General features: G+C 43.8%; 1 protein-coding gene across 1 annotated transcript; it reads left to right on the top strand.

Moving 5' to 3' along the window:
- The first annotated feature begins 1,400 nt into the window (after positions 1 to 1,400).
- On the top strand, positions 1,401 to 16,168 carry LOC120903825 (T-box transcription factor T-like). The gene is made up of 6 exons (XM_040313468.1): positions 1,401 to 2,734; positions 11,961 to 12,307; positions 13,591 to 13,711; positions 14,258 to 15,166; positions 15,237 to 15,421; positions 15,489 to 16,168. The coding sequence occupies exons 2-6, from the start codon at positions 12,012 to 12,014 to the stop codon at positions 15,919 to 15,921; spliced, it is 1,944 nt and encodes a 647-aa protein (XP_040169402.1). The 5' UTR covers positions 1,401 to 2,734; positions 11,961 to 12,011; the 3' UTR covers positions 15,922 to 16,168.
- The last annotated feature ends 504 nt before the right edge of the window (positions 16,169 to 16,672 follow it).

Below are 16,672 nucleotides of genomic sequence, written 5' to 3'. Positions count from 1 at the left end.
ATGTTTGCGGGAAAAATTAGAGAGATTTAAAAAAAAACGGTATCACGACAGCGGCGACGACACGACCACCGAGTGATGGTGTTGTTTTTTTTTTGAGGGGATGAAGAAGAGGATGCAAGAGGAGGAATGATACAGGGTCGATCGTTTGTACAAACGTTTTCGATTGAACGTTTAAATAAGATCATTGCGTCCTTTTTTTCTTCTTCTTCAAATGAGCCCTAGATCGTCCACGGGCACGAAATGAGGTGAGCTGAAAGGTAAGCTTTCTCAATTCTACTGAAAGCGGAACACTCGGAAAAGAAAGACTGCACAGAGTTCGTTTGCATTGCTTTGAAGTCAAGTGTAAGAAGCTCTTATTTGCTTTCGACAGACTATTTTGTCATTTTTCTTTCCTCGAGCAGTAAAAACATTCAAAACATTATTAAGTTTGTAGATATTGCTAATGACAACGATTTAAGGAAACAAATTTAAAGGATTCTTGCAATCAATGGATATGTAAATAGAACAAAAATGAACAAAACGGTCGAACAACATAACAAAAAGACATTTAAGAAATAAAAGATGAAAAAGTAAGTTAGAAGTTTTGAGCTCTTTACAGATTCAGAATACAATAATACAAGTAAATGCAATTTCTATTAAAGAATAACGAATTGGCACCAAAAAGATCTAATGGAGCGTTTTTGATTATAAAAGTAAATTACGCACAAGCAAAAAACAAAACAAAACATAAAAGGCATAAAAAACAAAGATAAAAAAAATAAGATGGAGAAGAAATATTGTTGGCTGATTTGCTCAATAAACCTTACTTCAGCTTTGCATTAATTAGTATTAGGAGCGCAAAAAAGAAAAAAGAAAAACATAAACTGCAAACGCTAAAACTAAAGTAACCGAAACACTAAAATCGTCTCTCTTTACGCATATATTTTCGGTTAAGCCCTGAAATTAGTAGTATCGATAAGAAATGTGAAACACTGCAAACAACAACTAATGATAAGAACAAAACACAAGTAGACTACAAAAAAAGAGTTGAATAGGAAAAAAAACAACAACACAACACACCAAAACACAACGCGGCACATTGTGCTCGAGTGGCCATAACCGTTTACGATCCACCATAACGATCACCCTTGCCGTCCAGAGTGTTGCCTTTTCTCAGCACCCGAAAAGGGAGGAGCTAAGCAGCGACCGGACGGGCCCGGTTGCCAGAGCAACGACACCACACAGGCACACCTGATACTGGTAGTGTGCAGCGCAGTTGGAAGGTGAAAACAAGACAGCCAGTGGTTTTGTTCCCGCACCACACTCTCCATTACACCTGAGCCGTAGGGCTTCGTTTTAGTTTTCTTGAGTGTATGTTTTCTATCTGTTGCCGCTAAAGCGCACACCAGGCGAGATGGGTTTACCATGCTGCCGTTTTACACACTCTGCTGCCGGCCATCATTGCGTCGAGAAGGACCTCGCGGTAGCTTGCGGTGCGCGTTTGCGGTTCGCTTTCGGTGTGAGTGCGTACGGCGGAGGAGTTCAGTAAGCTTTGCAAGCGCGATCAAGCGACGAACCTTGTTGCGCGCAACGAGTGCCTGAGGTGTCAGTTTCAGTTCAATCCAAACCATTCCTCTATATAGCCTCTAAAACAGTGCGCAGTGTTGAAAAGGTGAATTATTTATGATCTCCCACCAACGGGTGTTTGCGTGGCAGTGATTGAGTGTGTGTGTGTGTGTTTGTCTGTGACAAGTGTGCCAAATAGGATCCGCGGGTGCGGGACCCCCATTTCAGGAGAGGAGAGTGTGTCAAAGTGTCAATCGAACCATCGGGTCCGTGGAGGGTGAACCCGTGTGCCGGCAAACGGCCGACAAGGTGCGAGCAGGGTGTGTAGGTGCGCGCGTGGGAAGATGTTGATTATTTATAAAACATTTGACAAACCCATACTAATTAATTAGTGTATATCCATAGCATTATTACAAAGATTATTATTAAAATTGTCCATATTTGTGGACCAGTGCGTGCACGTGTATGTGTGTATATGTGTACAAGCCAATGCGTCGTTATTCTTTCACGTACATACGATTTCATTCATAATCCTTCCTCTCTAACATTGATCCAACCTGTATGTGTGTGTGCGATCTTGCTTAAAAAGTGAATGATCTTTGACACCTTCCCGTCCCAACCTCTTCAACACTTCTGTGCGCTAGAACAGGGGTCCTAACGAGGTGCAAAACGTTGCGTTTTTTGTAATTGACGCGTGTGTGTTTTTTGTGAGTGTCTGCGAGAATTATGATTGTCACACTGCAGTTCTAATCATCCTACCGAACCGGGCTAATAAATTTACAGTTTTGCGAATTGTCATACCAATCTCTTTGGCGGTGTGATAATCGGTGTGCCAATGCTCCAAACTTGTCCAAATTTTATGTGTGCGTGTGTGTGTGTCTGTGTGTGTGGTCAGCAAACTGACTAGTGTGTGCTTACGCTCCCTACTGTCACTCCAATAGGCGTGCTTTTGCCGACGGAAACTCCTCGGCACAGCGGACGACGCGGGTGCCAAACGGTGCTTAAAGAGGAGATAATTTTCCTAATTGCACAAGAAACCCACCCCACACAAAAGGCGGTGATTAACGGAATCCAGCCAATTTCATCCACGCTCTGCTTCTGAGGATCTTGCGCGCGCGCGCACGCGAACACATCTCCCACGCGCATCGTTCGCACCTCAGCACCTCAGCGGGAAGAGAAAGAGGGAAGGGTAAGTTGTAGTATTGAATTTTGAAATCAACATTAAAACACTAATCCTTTGGCATACGCTCCCGATCTCCAATCCCTTCCTCTCGGCTCCCCCCCCCCCCCATTTGGAAGCGTGAGAAAATTCTGCACTGCAATGCGACAAACTCTGTGTTGTGTTGTGCTTTTTTTGTAATAATTGAAGATGGACCACCCAGCCAAATCAGGCTGCGGCTGTTGGACAAATAGGTGTATAATTTGAAGCTGGCGGCTGACAAAACATGACACGACATTGGCAAACACTGCCATGGAGGTAGAGCTGGTAGAAACATCCACGGAAGAGCAGTGTGTGCATATGCAAATGATTGAGATCAGCAACAACTAAAACAGAAATGGAAAACAAAGCAGGAGAAACTTAGCGGCCAGCGATGACGTGCCGTTGTGTGTGCTTTGTGGGTGGGAATGTTTTATTTTTTTGGCGATTTTATGCCGTGTTGCTATGGAGGATGGGTAGGATTTGGAACAAATCCTCACGACAAACAGTATTTGGGGACTTGTGCTGCAAGATCATTCGCGATTTGATGTTTAATAACAGTCTTTTGAAATATAAAAGCGTTTTACCTTTCATGTAGTATGGTTCTCTCCATCGGAAATGATGAATGGTTCAACGGGCAAATTAAGCGATGGTATTTCCACATTTGAATTTGAATTAACTTTTTTAAGTAAAAATCATAAGCCAATATGTTAAAAATTGCAAGAACGCTTATACTCAATTTATTTTACTTATTTTTTTTTTAATTGAGGATAAATTTAATTCCTTTTAATTGAGCTTTATTGAACTGAACACCAAGATGAACACTGCAAAAAATTAAAATACACATGCTGTTAAATTATTCATTTTTTCTGTTACCATGCTTTAGCTGGACTAAAAGTTTGAAATTAAAATTGATAGGGATTTTTTTCTACATTTTCTATCGATTTTTTGGTGTTTATTTGAAGTAAAGTAAAATTGCAAAAGCGTTAAAAACGATAAAAACTGTTAGAGGCTTAGGATTAATACTCCAAAAACAGTAGCAGACATTTATCCTACAACGCCATCGGTATCAGTAAGGGATTACGTGGCATTCTACAAAATTTAACAGCATGATTTAATTTCCTTGTGAGTATTCCGAACCACAACAAACAGTTCAGAATATTTTTTTTAAAGAAAAAATAATTTCATGTTTTAATATTGTCTTAATTTAACCGGGATTAGTGGGATTAGTGATTGTGGACATGATTGTTATTATCGTATTTACATAAATTTTAAAGCATTGTAAAACAACTATTAAAATATTTGCTATACTACCTAAATGGGTTAGCTTGATTCAGGTAATCTTCCACGTTGATTAATTAATCTTTTTTTTAATAGCTCATTTCTAATTCTATAAGATCTACTTTATCCTCTATCTTTTTAAATTTTGTATATTACAACCAATATGTAAGAAAATATTTGTAAAGAAAAATGAAAATAATTAAGATTCAGCAAAGTTTGTGACAGCATAACAGCTCAGGAGATCATGCTCTAAAGAGAAGAATACACGTTGTTGAAAAAAGTTCCTTTTTTATTTGACTAAATCAAACCGTTGCAGTTCCTTTTTTACTAAATCAAAAACTAAATGAAGAACTCAACAATCTAGCTAGTAAGAATGAATAATAGGACTGAATGATCAACTTCCTAACTTGATCCACTTTTGGATTATTTGAAGACTTGAAGACTACTACTGAAGACTTTCGAAAAATCATATGCACCATTCAAAAATTATCTGGTTGCTATAGATCAGGTATGTCAAACTGGCGGCCCGCGGGCCGCTTGCGGCCCGCTTCGATAATGAATGCGGCCCGCGAGAATATTTTGAGAAGTGCTGAAAGCACTGCAAACCAAAAATCTGTCATTACTATTTGTCGAAGTGTATTCAATTTTCCAGAGAAAAACAATCATTGTGTCGCTATATTTTTCTAAATTAACATTAATGTTCCCATAACATTTAACAAACTTATTCTACACGTACGTACCGAACAACCGAGACCCTTAAGAAACATTATATCGAATGCAAACTCATTCGTTTTATGTTTCGATTAAATTCTGAATATTAGCATAATTTTGTGCAGACTCGATTGCACATTCTATATGGAAAAACAGATATGCATCTGTCTAGAAACGAATAAGAATTGAAAATAACACGATACACACACTTGGAAACTTTGCTACAACTAGTGATGGATTGTCAAGCCAACAGTTTCGCTCGTTGCCGTCCGAAGCCTATAGAGCCGTCTAGAGTCATTCGGAACCGTTGGAGTCATCGGTTGTCGCACGGAGCGGCTAGTCTGCAGTCAGAAATGGTCCCGGTCGGTCCTACCGATCTTAATGCCTCTGACTGCCAAGTAAAGGCTTCAGTCGGCTCCGAATTGCTCCGAACTGATCTGCACGGCTCCGACCTTAGTATGTTACATTTTTGATATTCGATTGGAGCCACTTCTGTTTTTTTTTTCATAATCATCCCACCTTAAAAATCAGTTAATATCCAATATGTACGACTTATCGAAAGCGTTTGTAGCCAAGTTGAATTTATTTGAATCTCACATTCCATAAGACGAATTGTACTTTGCAACCTGCAAAATTAAATGAAATGCCGAAGTCCTGCAATACATAGCTAATTAATAGGTTAGCTCACACAGTCCTTTCCTTAATTCGCGAATCATTTCCCTTCAAGTGTAAAAAAAAAAATGCCAATCTTTTTGGGTTCACACACCATGAATCTGCGTCAGATAAAAATATCGTAATTTAACAAAATTATTCATAAACAACGGGTTCTTGTTATAAGAAATGAATATATCACCAGAACATTTGGGACTTGGAAATTAGCGAAAACTAATGTTTAAACACGATTTATTACTATTTTTCTGTTGAACTGTCAAAAAATTGCAGGCAAAAATTTTTGGTATTCATCCAGCGATGTATAGCTCGGATTGCTTATGAAAAAAATCGCAACATGAAGTTAGATTTTCCCTACCTCAGTGAAAAGTGGGGTTGAGTGATATTTTCTAACAGAACTGCCGTGTGAGAACGCGACAAATGAAAAATATCCTATTTTAATGATAAGGATAAAAGAGATTGTATGTGACTTAAAAGTATATTAAAAAAAAATTTAATAAAAAAGAGCACAATGAAAAATAACATCGCAAATTTTAAATAAGAAACGATTCCAGATTTGAAGCGAGGAATACAAAACGTCAATTTGTTTAACTTGCGGCCCGCGAATCACTGAAAATCTGTACTTGCGGCCCTCTGATGAAATGAGTTTGACACAGCTGCTATAGATGATTCAAAATCCAATGTCTGTGTTGTCCAATGTCCAATGTTTATATGATCTTTTTTTAAAATGGTTTCTCTCCAACAAACGTACATACATTTCCAAACAAGCTCAGCGAACGTACCCATCTGGTACAAAACATCGTTACCTATCTGATCGGTGGATTTCCCAACAATGCTTTGCCATCGTCGTCACACCGAATCGATGAACTAATTTTTCCCTTCCCGGAAAGTATGTTTTCCGATCGATTCTTTCTTCGCCTCTTCTCTATCTTTCCCCTTTCATCCACAGAACAGTCCCGGTGCGAACGTTTGTGTCGCACGCTTGGGCAGAAAATTCGGTCCAAAATGTGTGCGGTTCGCTCGCTCGCTCGCTCGCCCGGCTCAGAAATGTATAAACACCTAATTAACACATCATGACATGTAGCCTGCCACTTAGCAACACACGAAAGTGATACAATTCAAATTACGAGTTAATTTTTTACGACGGCAGTTCGGGCCGTGCGTTGTGTGAGCCTGTCACACACCACCACTACCACCGAGCGATCACCTTCCTTTCCTCCCTTGCTCACATATCTTGTTCGAATTCTTTTCGGTGGTGAAGTTTTGGTTGCCTTCCCATCGATGGATTGTTCGATGAGCTTTATTTCGTCTATGGACGTGGAGTTTGATGCCGTCCGTTCGTCGTTTTGCGCATCGTTCAAGTCTCGCGGTGACTTGACACGCCAATCTAGCGCGCTTTGACCTCTCGCGGGTTTTTGCTCGCTTGCCAAAGCCAGCATTTTTTTTTTTTTGGTTCAATCATCACCACAACCACCACTCGAGGATGGATTATCGAGCGCCCCATTCGAGTGTCTTTACAACCATCGGAAATGTCTTAATTATTTCAGATCACCGCCCGTCACCGTTCGCGGGCACACCTTTTGAGCACCGCCAGCAGCAGTAGTGGTAGAAGAGCGCGAGAACAACAGCGCATTCGATGGACTCGATCGCGGTTTCGGCATCACATGTAAAGGAATATCCCATGCCATAATACTGCTTTTATGGCAGGGTACTCCAGTATGCCGGCAACCGTTGGTCCAGCCGGTGTCTGAAGTGACGAGGGCATAAGAATATGGTCTTCCTGCATCCCGTGGCTCGATCTGACGCGATCGTGCAGCAGTGCTTCGACTTCTAAAGAAGCGAATCATGTAGAGGAAGCCACTCGATTGACCAAACCAACCACTGCATACCATACACCCTTGCTTCTTCTGGACCCAATATCAATATTTTATTATTTTTATCTCTTTTATTGGAAAATATCATTTAATTTTTATCGCTTTATGGGCGTCAGTGGTTCTGGCTGCTGCTGCTGCTGCTGCTGATGCTGCTGTCAATGCGTGAATGTGTGCGCTCGCGCAAAAGGGTCTAATCGCGGGCCGATGTACCGCCGGGGCCTTTAAATCCGTGCCCGAGAATGAGGCAAACGGGCACACCGAAAGTACAGAAGCCGTCCGTGCCGGTGCCGTTCGAATGGTCGCACGGACAAGGTCAAACGTTTGGCGTGATTCGTACCGCGCTGAGGTAGGAGAGATTACAATTGACTCTTGCGCTCCTCGAGAAGAGTGCGCAGAAACCTTTATTGTAGGGCGATAAAACGAGCGCTTTCAGCTTGAAGCCGAGATTAAGAAAGCTCTAATTGTTTGCGCATTGCATACATACAGGCTGATAATGAGCATCAAGGCGCCCTTTGACCCTTACTGAGAAATCTTGAGTCCAGATAAACCCCTGCCGCAAGCGTGAAATGAGAGCAGCGTTTCCTTGCCGTTACATGCCGATGAACCTTTCCCGCATCCACACACACACACACACACACACACACACACACACGAAACAACACGCTCGAAGTGTAATTTACAACGCTTTAACCTTTTTTTTTTCTTCATCGAAACACACCCCTACACTCCGTCTCCATGTCCCATCCGACCTTCGACCGTGGTGGGAAAACGAAATCAAAAGAACTTTGCCGAACAACAGTTTCGGTCCCGGTTTGGTTTCAAGATGGTACGTGCAATCTTCACCGGATTCACCCGGTGCCAGCCAATCTGGGAGTTTGAACCGTGCCGCGGCAACAGTGCAAAAGCGGCCATAAAACCGTGTTCCCGTGCTCGAGTGTTTTGTTGATGAATCAATTAATATTTCTCTGATTTATGTGGCCACGCCGTCGAACGTCTTTCGCATCGTACGTTCGCTCGCCCTGTGGCTCGATCGCTCAGCAGCCCAAGCTTTTGCTGCTTTGTTTTATCTGCTTCTTCCGACGAAGCCCCTGGTAGGACGATGATGCTCGTCTCTGGAAAGCTTTGCGTGCCGGGGTGCTGTAAGCCAAACACGTTTTGAGTGCGATCGAGAGAGAGAAAAAAATAACGTTTCGGCATTCAGCAGTTTTATTGGAGGTGCCGGATTCTTTTGATTTTGACAGCAAAGCCCTACTACCTCGAGCACCAACACCGGTAGCAAAAGTCCCTCGGTCCGGTACCCTTTTTTGTGTGCGATAGTTGGTTGCCAATTTTGGGCTCGGTATATGCTTCTTGATATGGTGGCAAATTTCCACCTTTTAACAATATCAATACGCACACGCGCGCGAGCCGACGATCAGAGGGGGGGGGGGGAGAAGGGGGTTTGTTTGCTCACACACTCATTCCACATTTAACGCGCTCGATAAGCTCCGATCGTCTGATAAGTGTTACGTGTCCGTTTGGGGTGCGATTGCGTACTTTCGTGACGTAGCGAAGTGACCCACGTGACGGATACGTCACGCACAAGCAACAACAAAAAAGCGTCAACGCGTGCGAGGAAAAGCGCAAAAAAGGGTTCGTCGCTTCCTTCGAGATTCTGACTTTTGGTGGACCAATTTTCCATTGAACGTACACGCATGCCATCTGATCTGCGAGGTGTCACGCCGTTACGCACGCTGCCCTATGTGCGTTGCCAATTTGCAAGCCCGGCGACGTAAGCATCGAAATGTTAATTCGTTTATAATGGTCCATCAAACGAAGGTAGTTGGGAGGGCAGGGTTTTGATCGTACCGGTGCGGGCCGGCATAATCCGTGTGTAAAACAGAAGAGCCCGAACAAAAAACCTGAGCTCTGCAAAAGAAGCGGAGAAGCTTGGTTCGACCGGTTTGCAGTAGATTCAAATAAATTAGATGAACATGTTCGCAGTTGCAACGGTTGACTGGGAACATGTGTTTTATCGAATACGATTTTGAGTGAGGCGTAGCACACTTCTAGCTTGGTTTGTTGATAGTTTACTTAAATTTTGTGATAGTCTATATGATAATAAGATTTGTGGGATATTCTAAAATGTATTATTAATAGATTAAATACATACGGATGTTTCTAGAGTCTCATCGTTTGGGTTTCTTTTAATGAGCCAGTATACATTTATCTTCGGTCAAAATTCATGCCCTACCGGTCAGGAAACAAGTTTATCCTGCTCGTATCATGCAATAGTTTGAAATCGCACTATCTAATAAAACGATGACCTTGAGCTCGAAACTCGAATGTATCAAAATCTGCCCGTTAGCAGGGATTATTGTTGAGCCAAATTCGCTAATAAAACACGTTTGCTAACAATGCTCTCTGTTCAGCATATTGACTACGTTTTGTTGCATTCTCTGCATTTCTTGGCATGCTGGTGTTCTTAAATTAAGATATTTGGTGATTAAATTTAATGTTTTAGCGTATGATGGATTGGTCAATCATTACTGAAGGGTTTAAAAATGACGCTTATAATGAACAGTCTTGAATAAACTAATGTGTATACGTTTAGACGATCTTTTAGTCTTTAGAAGAATTACTTGTTAGTTCTTAGATATTTTAGACTTTAGAGAAATTAGATGTTAGTTTAAAGTAGAGTTAACCTTATAGAGATTTTCTGCCTAGTAAAAACAAGAACTGTTCGATTTCAACAATTTTGGATTATTGTGCATTTGTTGATTGTGGAAGTGGTAAACGTTTACAACTACTAGCGTTACACGACTTTGTTCTACTTGCTGGAAATTAAAGCTTAGTTGATTCATTACTGATGTTTTGGGTAAAGTTCTGTGCCTTTTTGCTTATTGCTCCAAATGGATCGGTAACTCCGATCGGTATCGTATAAAATAAAGGTCATAAGTTTATTATTAATTCCTGTAAGAAAGTTTCCGTAAGAAACAGTTAAGAATGCATCGCAACATTATTTGAACACCTGAAAAGCCCTGTAAATCTGTTGTTTTAGTTTGGTGAATGAAGCTGTTCCGTAAAAACGCTTTTTGGCCTATGCATAACGTATCCGGTCACTTCACGTGGGTCACTTCACTACGGTAAAACATTTGCATCTTTGCTATATATTGGAAATTTAGTTCTTTTTATGCGACGGGAGATGGAAATCTAACAGAAATTCACAATGGGCCTGTCCAATAAGGGTGCCCAAGAGTCCAATTCCTGTAACTTTATGTGACTTTCCTTAAGAAAGAATCAAGAAAGTGTCCCAAAATTAAGTGAACCATAGAACAGCCTGTCTGTTTTGTAAGTCTGTTTTTGGATGATACTAATATAGTTTGGTGCGTTTGAAATTACTGGTTTTATGAACCATTCAGGCTGTGCAGTAACATATCTACAACACTAAGCTATATATGTGAAGCTTTCAATTGCGGGCATAATTAGTACAGGTTTTATTCAGCTTTTGCAATTATTAAGCTATCTATGGTAAGAAGTGAAAGTCGAAAGTTGGGAACAAGATCAAAAGGGTGTATTCAACCTGACCTGATTGAATCATAAATTTAGACCTAGAAGAAACCTCTACGAATCAATGAATATATGCTGCCAACATTGCAACGCTTTGCCTATGTTTTTTTTATTGTGAAATCCACCATCTTTAAAAAAATGCTCTACGTAATGCTGCAACAAGAAAACTACCACCATTTTATGCGTACACCTGAGTTCCCCTATACCCTTTCTTTAACCTTCGCTACACCCTTTTAGCTTTGCTCAAACACCGTGTTGGTTTTCCTGTTTCGTCGCAGATCTCATTCCGGCGGCCATTCCGAAAAAAAACCGACTAGCCCGACGCCTTTTTTTTGGTGTGTGTGGTCCATCGAAACCATTTTTGTTTTTGGTTGTTGGATGCTTTCCTTTAACTTTTCGTGTTTCGATTTGCTCACGCTGCGCGACTTCAATTCCAAGGATTTCAATTGTGGGGCCCCCGGGGATGTGGTGCACGGACGGGCAGCGCTTGATCAATTCTCCCGGGGCCCGGGTTGCGCGCTCAACCGCGTCAACGCACGCACACGCAGACGGATGGGCATTATTTTACGATTTGTTTGCACCCGACCGGGTCGGTGTTTGAACAAACGATCATTTTTCATAAACGTTCTAGGTTAAACCCATGTTGCCCCTTGGTCCGGCTTGGCCATCGCCTAATGCGCACCGGTTTTGGGGCGTTGATCGTCGCCCTCTCCCGGTCGGGCGCTCACATACCAAAAGAGCTCGATGATGAACAATTTGTACATTTCTTCTCAACTGAGTGTGTGTGTGTGTGCGTTTGTGTGTTTTCTCTCGATAATGTTTGCCGATCGAGGGCACCGTGTTTACCTATTACCGCTGGCAGCAGTTACAGTCGTGCTGCTTTTGGTGTCGTTCCCGACACCCGTTTGGCTGCGGGAGGCACTTGACTACAAATCTTGGAGTTTTTTTTTGGCTCCAGAAGCATACAGCGTTTGCAGAAAACTTTCCAATAGTCCCCGAACGTCTTCGGCGACAGCTTCCTTCCCCCGTTGCAAAACTGCTAACACATTCCGGGTCAGCCAGCTTGCGCGATTTACCCGCGCTGTAAAATGCACCATTTACCAGTTGTTTACTAATTGTGTTTGCCTTTCTAGCTGCGGCCGTAACCAGGCTTCGAAAACCTTCCCACAAGGGCCAGCAGTTCGATGCGATCGGTCGATGAGATGGCGACGTCCCACATACTGTCCGCCATCGATCCAATTATAACCGGGTCGGCAAACACTCCGACCGGCGGTGGAATGAACGGTACCGATGCCGGTTCCATTTCGAACGGGGCCAATACGGGCGGCGGTGGTGGCACCACGACGCTGCTGCAGTCCGGATCGACGGTGATGGGACGCGGTGCGGGCGATCGAAGCCTCTCGGTAACGCTGGACGATCGGGATCTTTGGCTGCGGTTTCAGAACCTTACCAACGAGATGATCGTCACCAAGAATGGCAGGTATGTACAGAACGCTTCTGGTTTGCTAGTCGATCAGGATTGGATGTATAACTCTTGAGGCAATAGGGTTGATTTAAATATAAACATAGAAGAATTGACCGCTGCTTTAGCAGCATAAAGTAGTTTCTGGCAGGATAAGACTGAGGAATTAGTTTAAGTGAGGACTCGTTGAAAGCAAATTGCACAATTAAGTACCAAATAGGGTCCATAATTCGAATGAAAGCTCATCGAATCTTAGGTTCTACATTCGGGTGTGGGCAGGCAGCAACTACAGCTCTAGATTGCTGCAAAAGACCATTTTAAACTTCCAGTTATATAAGCACAAAATACTTAATAACGAAATTAAGACCTCACACAAACACAAAAAGCTATGAAAAGAGTTGCTGAGGCACTTATAAGATAACTTCAATGTTAACAATTGAATGGAACTTTTTAGCAGTCCTAGCTTATCACTCTATTTTACCATTGTAATTATTCCTCTTGCTTAGTTTAAACCGAGTAATTTATGACGTATTTCTTGAGAAATACGGTGTACCTTTGGAATAAGAAGGCATTGGAGATATCAATCAATGTAAATTTGCTTCAAAAAATCTTCTATTTGACGTCAACGCGGACATGCCGGCCTATACAGGCTTTCAAGACTTTATTCAATATCACGTAGCCGGATAGTCAGTCCTTACTACGGGGGGCGGTCCATTCAGGGCCTGAACCCATTATGGACGTACATAGAGATAGAAATGGTACATCACGGAATTTACGTTAGATATATGACGCATACAAAGTAAAATTGAGCTGCTTGAATACCTTGGTTGATGACTAACGAATGAACAAATATTGTCCGTCAAATAAAATAAACAATAAACCATGAAAAGAGATAATTCAGACACCAGGGTTTAGAAAAATATCATTGATTCTCTAAAATGTACTTTCATAGTGAAAGTATTGGTTTTTAGTGTAGCATCTTGTTCACTAAATAGTCATATAATTCACCTAAAAGAGATATAATCACATAATCAACTTCCAGACCAATAAACACTCGCAGTTATGGCATTACCTTAACTCTTTACACTAATTCTCTTCATCATGATTGTCTAGGGCCTTGTACATCATCTACCATATCAAATTTTCTCTCTTAAAAGCAGTCACTTGAGTCCAGATTTTAGAGTATAGCAACATTCCTAACAATTCCAAACAGGGACAGATCCAAATCATAAAGATACCTATTTCAATACAATTCAACTACAATTTCTGTTTTCCAACCATCTCGCCATCTTCCATCATAGACGCATGTTCCCGGTAGTTAAGGTGACCGCAACCGGGCTCGACCCAACCGCCATGTACACGGTGCTGCTGGAATTTTCCCAAGTCGACTCGCACCGCTGGAAGTACGTCAACGGCGAATGGGTAAGTTGAGCGGCCACCTGCAAGAGAGCTTTGAGCGGCCGCGGCATCCGGGACGGTGGTGCATCACAGTAATGATTAGACAAACACACACACACACCTACAAACACACTGTAGCGATTTTGCGAAACAGTTTGTGCACGCGGACAGCAACCCTGAAGCGGCCGCGGCTCTTCATCTTGATGGTGCATCCTCCCCTCTTTTTGTCTACTTGGTTTCTCCTCGCTACACCGTAAAGGGCTCTCACTTGTACGGATCTGCTGTGTGCATCCACTAAAGAGCGCTTGTTTATTCCGTAACAAACTATTTACATTACGCTAATTAATGCACAGAAACAACAATTCCTCCCCCGTTCGACGGTGGTGCTAATGAGAACGGACCACACCGATGGCCGTTATTGCAAGGGCTTTTCGTGTCCCGTGCATCTCGGCCTCCGGTTCCGGTGCACCCAGCACAATTTGCAACGAACCAACCGCTCGGGCCCCGCGATGCACACCATCCATTCCGTTACTGTACGGTTTTCGTTTCGCTTCTGCTTCTCTTCGACAGGTTGCTGGCGGTAAGGCGGAAGCACCACCGCCGAACCCGGTGTACGTGCACCCGGAGTCGCCCAACTTTGGCCAGCACTGGATGAAGGAACCGATCTCGTTCGCCAAGGTGAAGCTCACCAACAAGACGAACGGCAATGGGCAGATCATGCTCAACTCGCTGCACAAGTACGAGCCGCGCGTCCACCTGGTGCAGGTCGTGTCGGATGCGCGCGATCAGCGCAACGTTCACACGTACCCATTCCCAGAGACGCAGTTCATCGCGGTGACGGCGTACCAGAACGAGGAGGTCACCTCGCTCAAGATCAAGTACAACCCGTTCGCGAAAGCGTTCCTCGATGCGAAGGAGCGCCCCGATTCGGTGTACTCGCGCGAAAGCTCCACCTACGGCTGGCTCAACTTTCATCCTTCGTACGCGACGGCCCAGTCGCCGCTGCAGGCTCAGGTCGACCGTTCCTACCAGCATCCGCACACGGTCGCCCGATCGAACCGGGTCGCGCCGTACACGACGCAGCGTTCGCGCAACACTAGCGGCGGTTCGTCGCCACAGCACAGCTCGTACCTGCCGCTCGATTCCGTTTCGTCGCCCGTCTTCTCGTCCTACCCGTCGACCTGGCAGACGCAAACTACGGCGAGCGGGGCGTACTGGAGCAATCCGACCGGTTCGGCGGTACAGCAACCACTGCTCGGTACGAACCCGGGCAGCCCGAACTCGATCGCTCCCAACATTTCGCCAACGCCCTCGAACGGGTCACCATCGTACGCGGCTTCATCGCCATCGTATCCGGCAAGTCATCCGGCGCTGACGCCACAGCATCCGCAGTACATTCCCGTGTCCAGTGCGCAGATGGAAGGCATCTACCAACCGTCCGGGTCGCCGCAGCAAATCTACACGCCTTCAAGTCATCAGGTAAGATACCATAGAGCTCTTGAAGTGACTCGCACAACAACTAACGGTGTTGCATTTTTAATTCGCACAGATTTACCACCCAACGCCGACACAAGCATCGCCGAACCATCAGCTGTATGGCAATGTGCTGAATGCACCTTCCATCACGAATCTCGGGTACTCCACCTCCTGGCACAGTGCCAGTGACTTCAGTGTCTACCAAAGCACGTACCACTACCCGACGGCCGAGTACATCCCAATGATAGGAGAGATCAAGTAAGGTTCTCTTTAACATCACCATCGTAGGATCATCTCGTGACTGTAATTCCTTCCTTTCTTGTAGCACTTACAATCATCCCTCGGACATCACGGAGCTGACATCAGTCGGCCCGGCAACTCATCGGCATCTGGAACCGGCGGCTGCCCCGTCCCCACTGCAATACCATCACCATGGGCATCATGTGAGCGAAAACTCATCCACCTTGCTCCCTTCACACCATCATCATCCACACCACCACCATCAGCAGCAGCATCAGCAGCAGCAACAGAGCCACGGAACGGCAAATGTGCAATGTACCGAAAATCAAAGCCCCGAACCGGCGCCCGGAACGGTGGTAACCAGCAGTGCTGCCAGTACACTCGGCTCGGTTGCCTCCTCTCCCGGAGCGGTCGGAACGGCGGGCCAGCTTTCGCACAGCCCGAACGGTCGAACGTCGCTGAACGCGGTTGGCAGTGCCTGGACACCGTTGACACCACCACAGACGAGCAGTATCTGAGCAGCGAGACCACAGTTACAGTGAATAAACAGGGATGAATTGCAAGTTTTCGTTTTTTTTTGCTTAAGTCCCAGAAAAGGAACTCAGCTCTGGGGAACGCGGAATTTGTGCTCAAGTGGTGTGAAAGTGTATCCAGTGGGAGATGGGGCGTTGAGGATTTAAAAAAAGCGTTAGTTTTAAATAGAAATGCAATTTTAAATTAATGTCCAACTAGATAGAATAAAGCTTAAGAATGTGTGAAATTTAACGGTGCGTTTTAACTTTGGTGAAGCTTGTATGAGAAAATTTGCTGATTGCTAATGCTTATCTCTATGGCGCTATTTTTGTAGAGCTCGGGAACGCTCATTCATTCGCTCGTTTCAAGATACTCTATGCAATTATTTTCAACAGAATCGTTTGGAACTATTTTAGATGTGTTTTATTACTCATTTTTAATTAAATGAGCAGGCTTGCTCGTCTCCGTTCAACGCTCGGGGTCTGTATTTGCTTGTAATTAGAAGCAGTTGATAGCGCCTGGGAACGAAAGTAAAACGGTGCGACGGGTTCAACAAAACGCCTAAAAGTAGGCAAATTACGAGAGCAGGAAATGCAACTTAAGGTCCATTTAGCGTGTGAGGGAGACCGAAAACAACCGCAAAATACCGCGTATCTCGAATTTCCGCATACGTCAAATCTAGTAATTTCCAGCCAAAATATCGCTAGTTTTCGTACTACCTGTATAGCGAAGTGAATTTAATTAGCAACTCTCCTA

This window comes from Anopheles arabiensis, chromosome 3 (assembly GCF_016920715.1).
Source record: "Anopheles arabiensis isolate DONGOLA chromosome 3, AaraD3, whole genome shotgun sequence".
In the NCBI taxonomy this organism is placed as follows: domain Eukaryota; kingdom Metazoa; phylum Arthropoda; class Insecta; order Diptera; family Culicidae; genus Anopheles; species Anopheles arabiensis.
The sequence above is the reverse complement of the archived record's forward strand: the minus strand, read 5'-3'. Positions and strand labels throughout refer to the sequence as shown.

What these genes read in the sequence shown, in the direction of transcription:
- LOC120903825 (XM_040313468.1), top strand. Translation starts at nt 12,012, where the DNA reads ATGCGATCGGTCGATGAGATGGCGACGTCCCACATACTGTCCGCCATC. An exon ending in AGTACGTCAACGGCGAATGG is followed by an intron (nt 13,712 to 14,257) that starts GTAAGTTGAGCG and finishes TCTCTTCGACAG; the next exon opens with GTTGCTGGCGGTAAGGCGGA. An exon ending in CCAATGATAGGAGAGATCAA is followed by an intron (nt 15,422 to 15,488) that starts GTAAGGTTCTCT and finishes CCTTTCTTGTAG; the next exon opens with CACTTACAATCATCCCTCGG.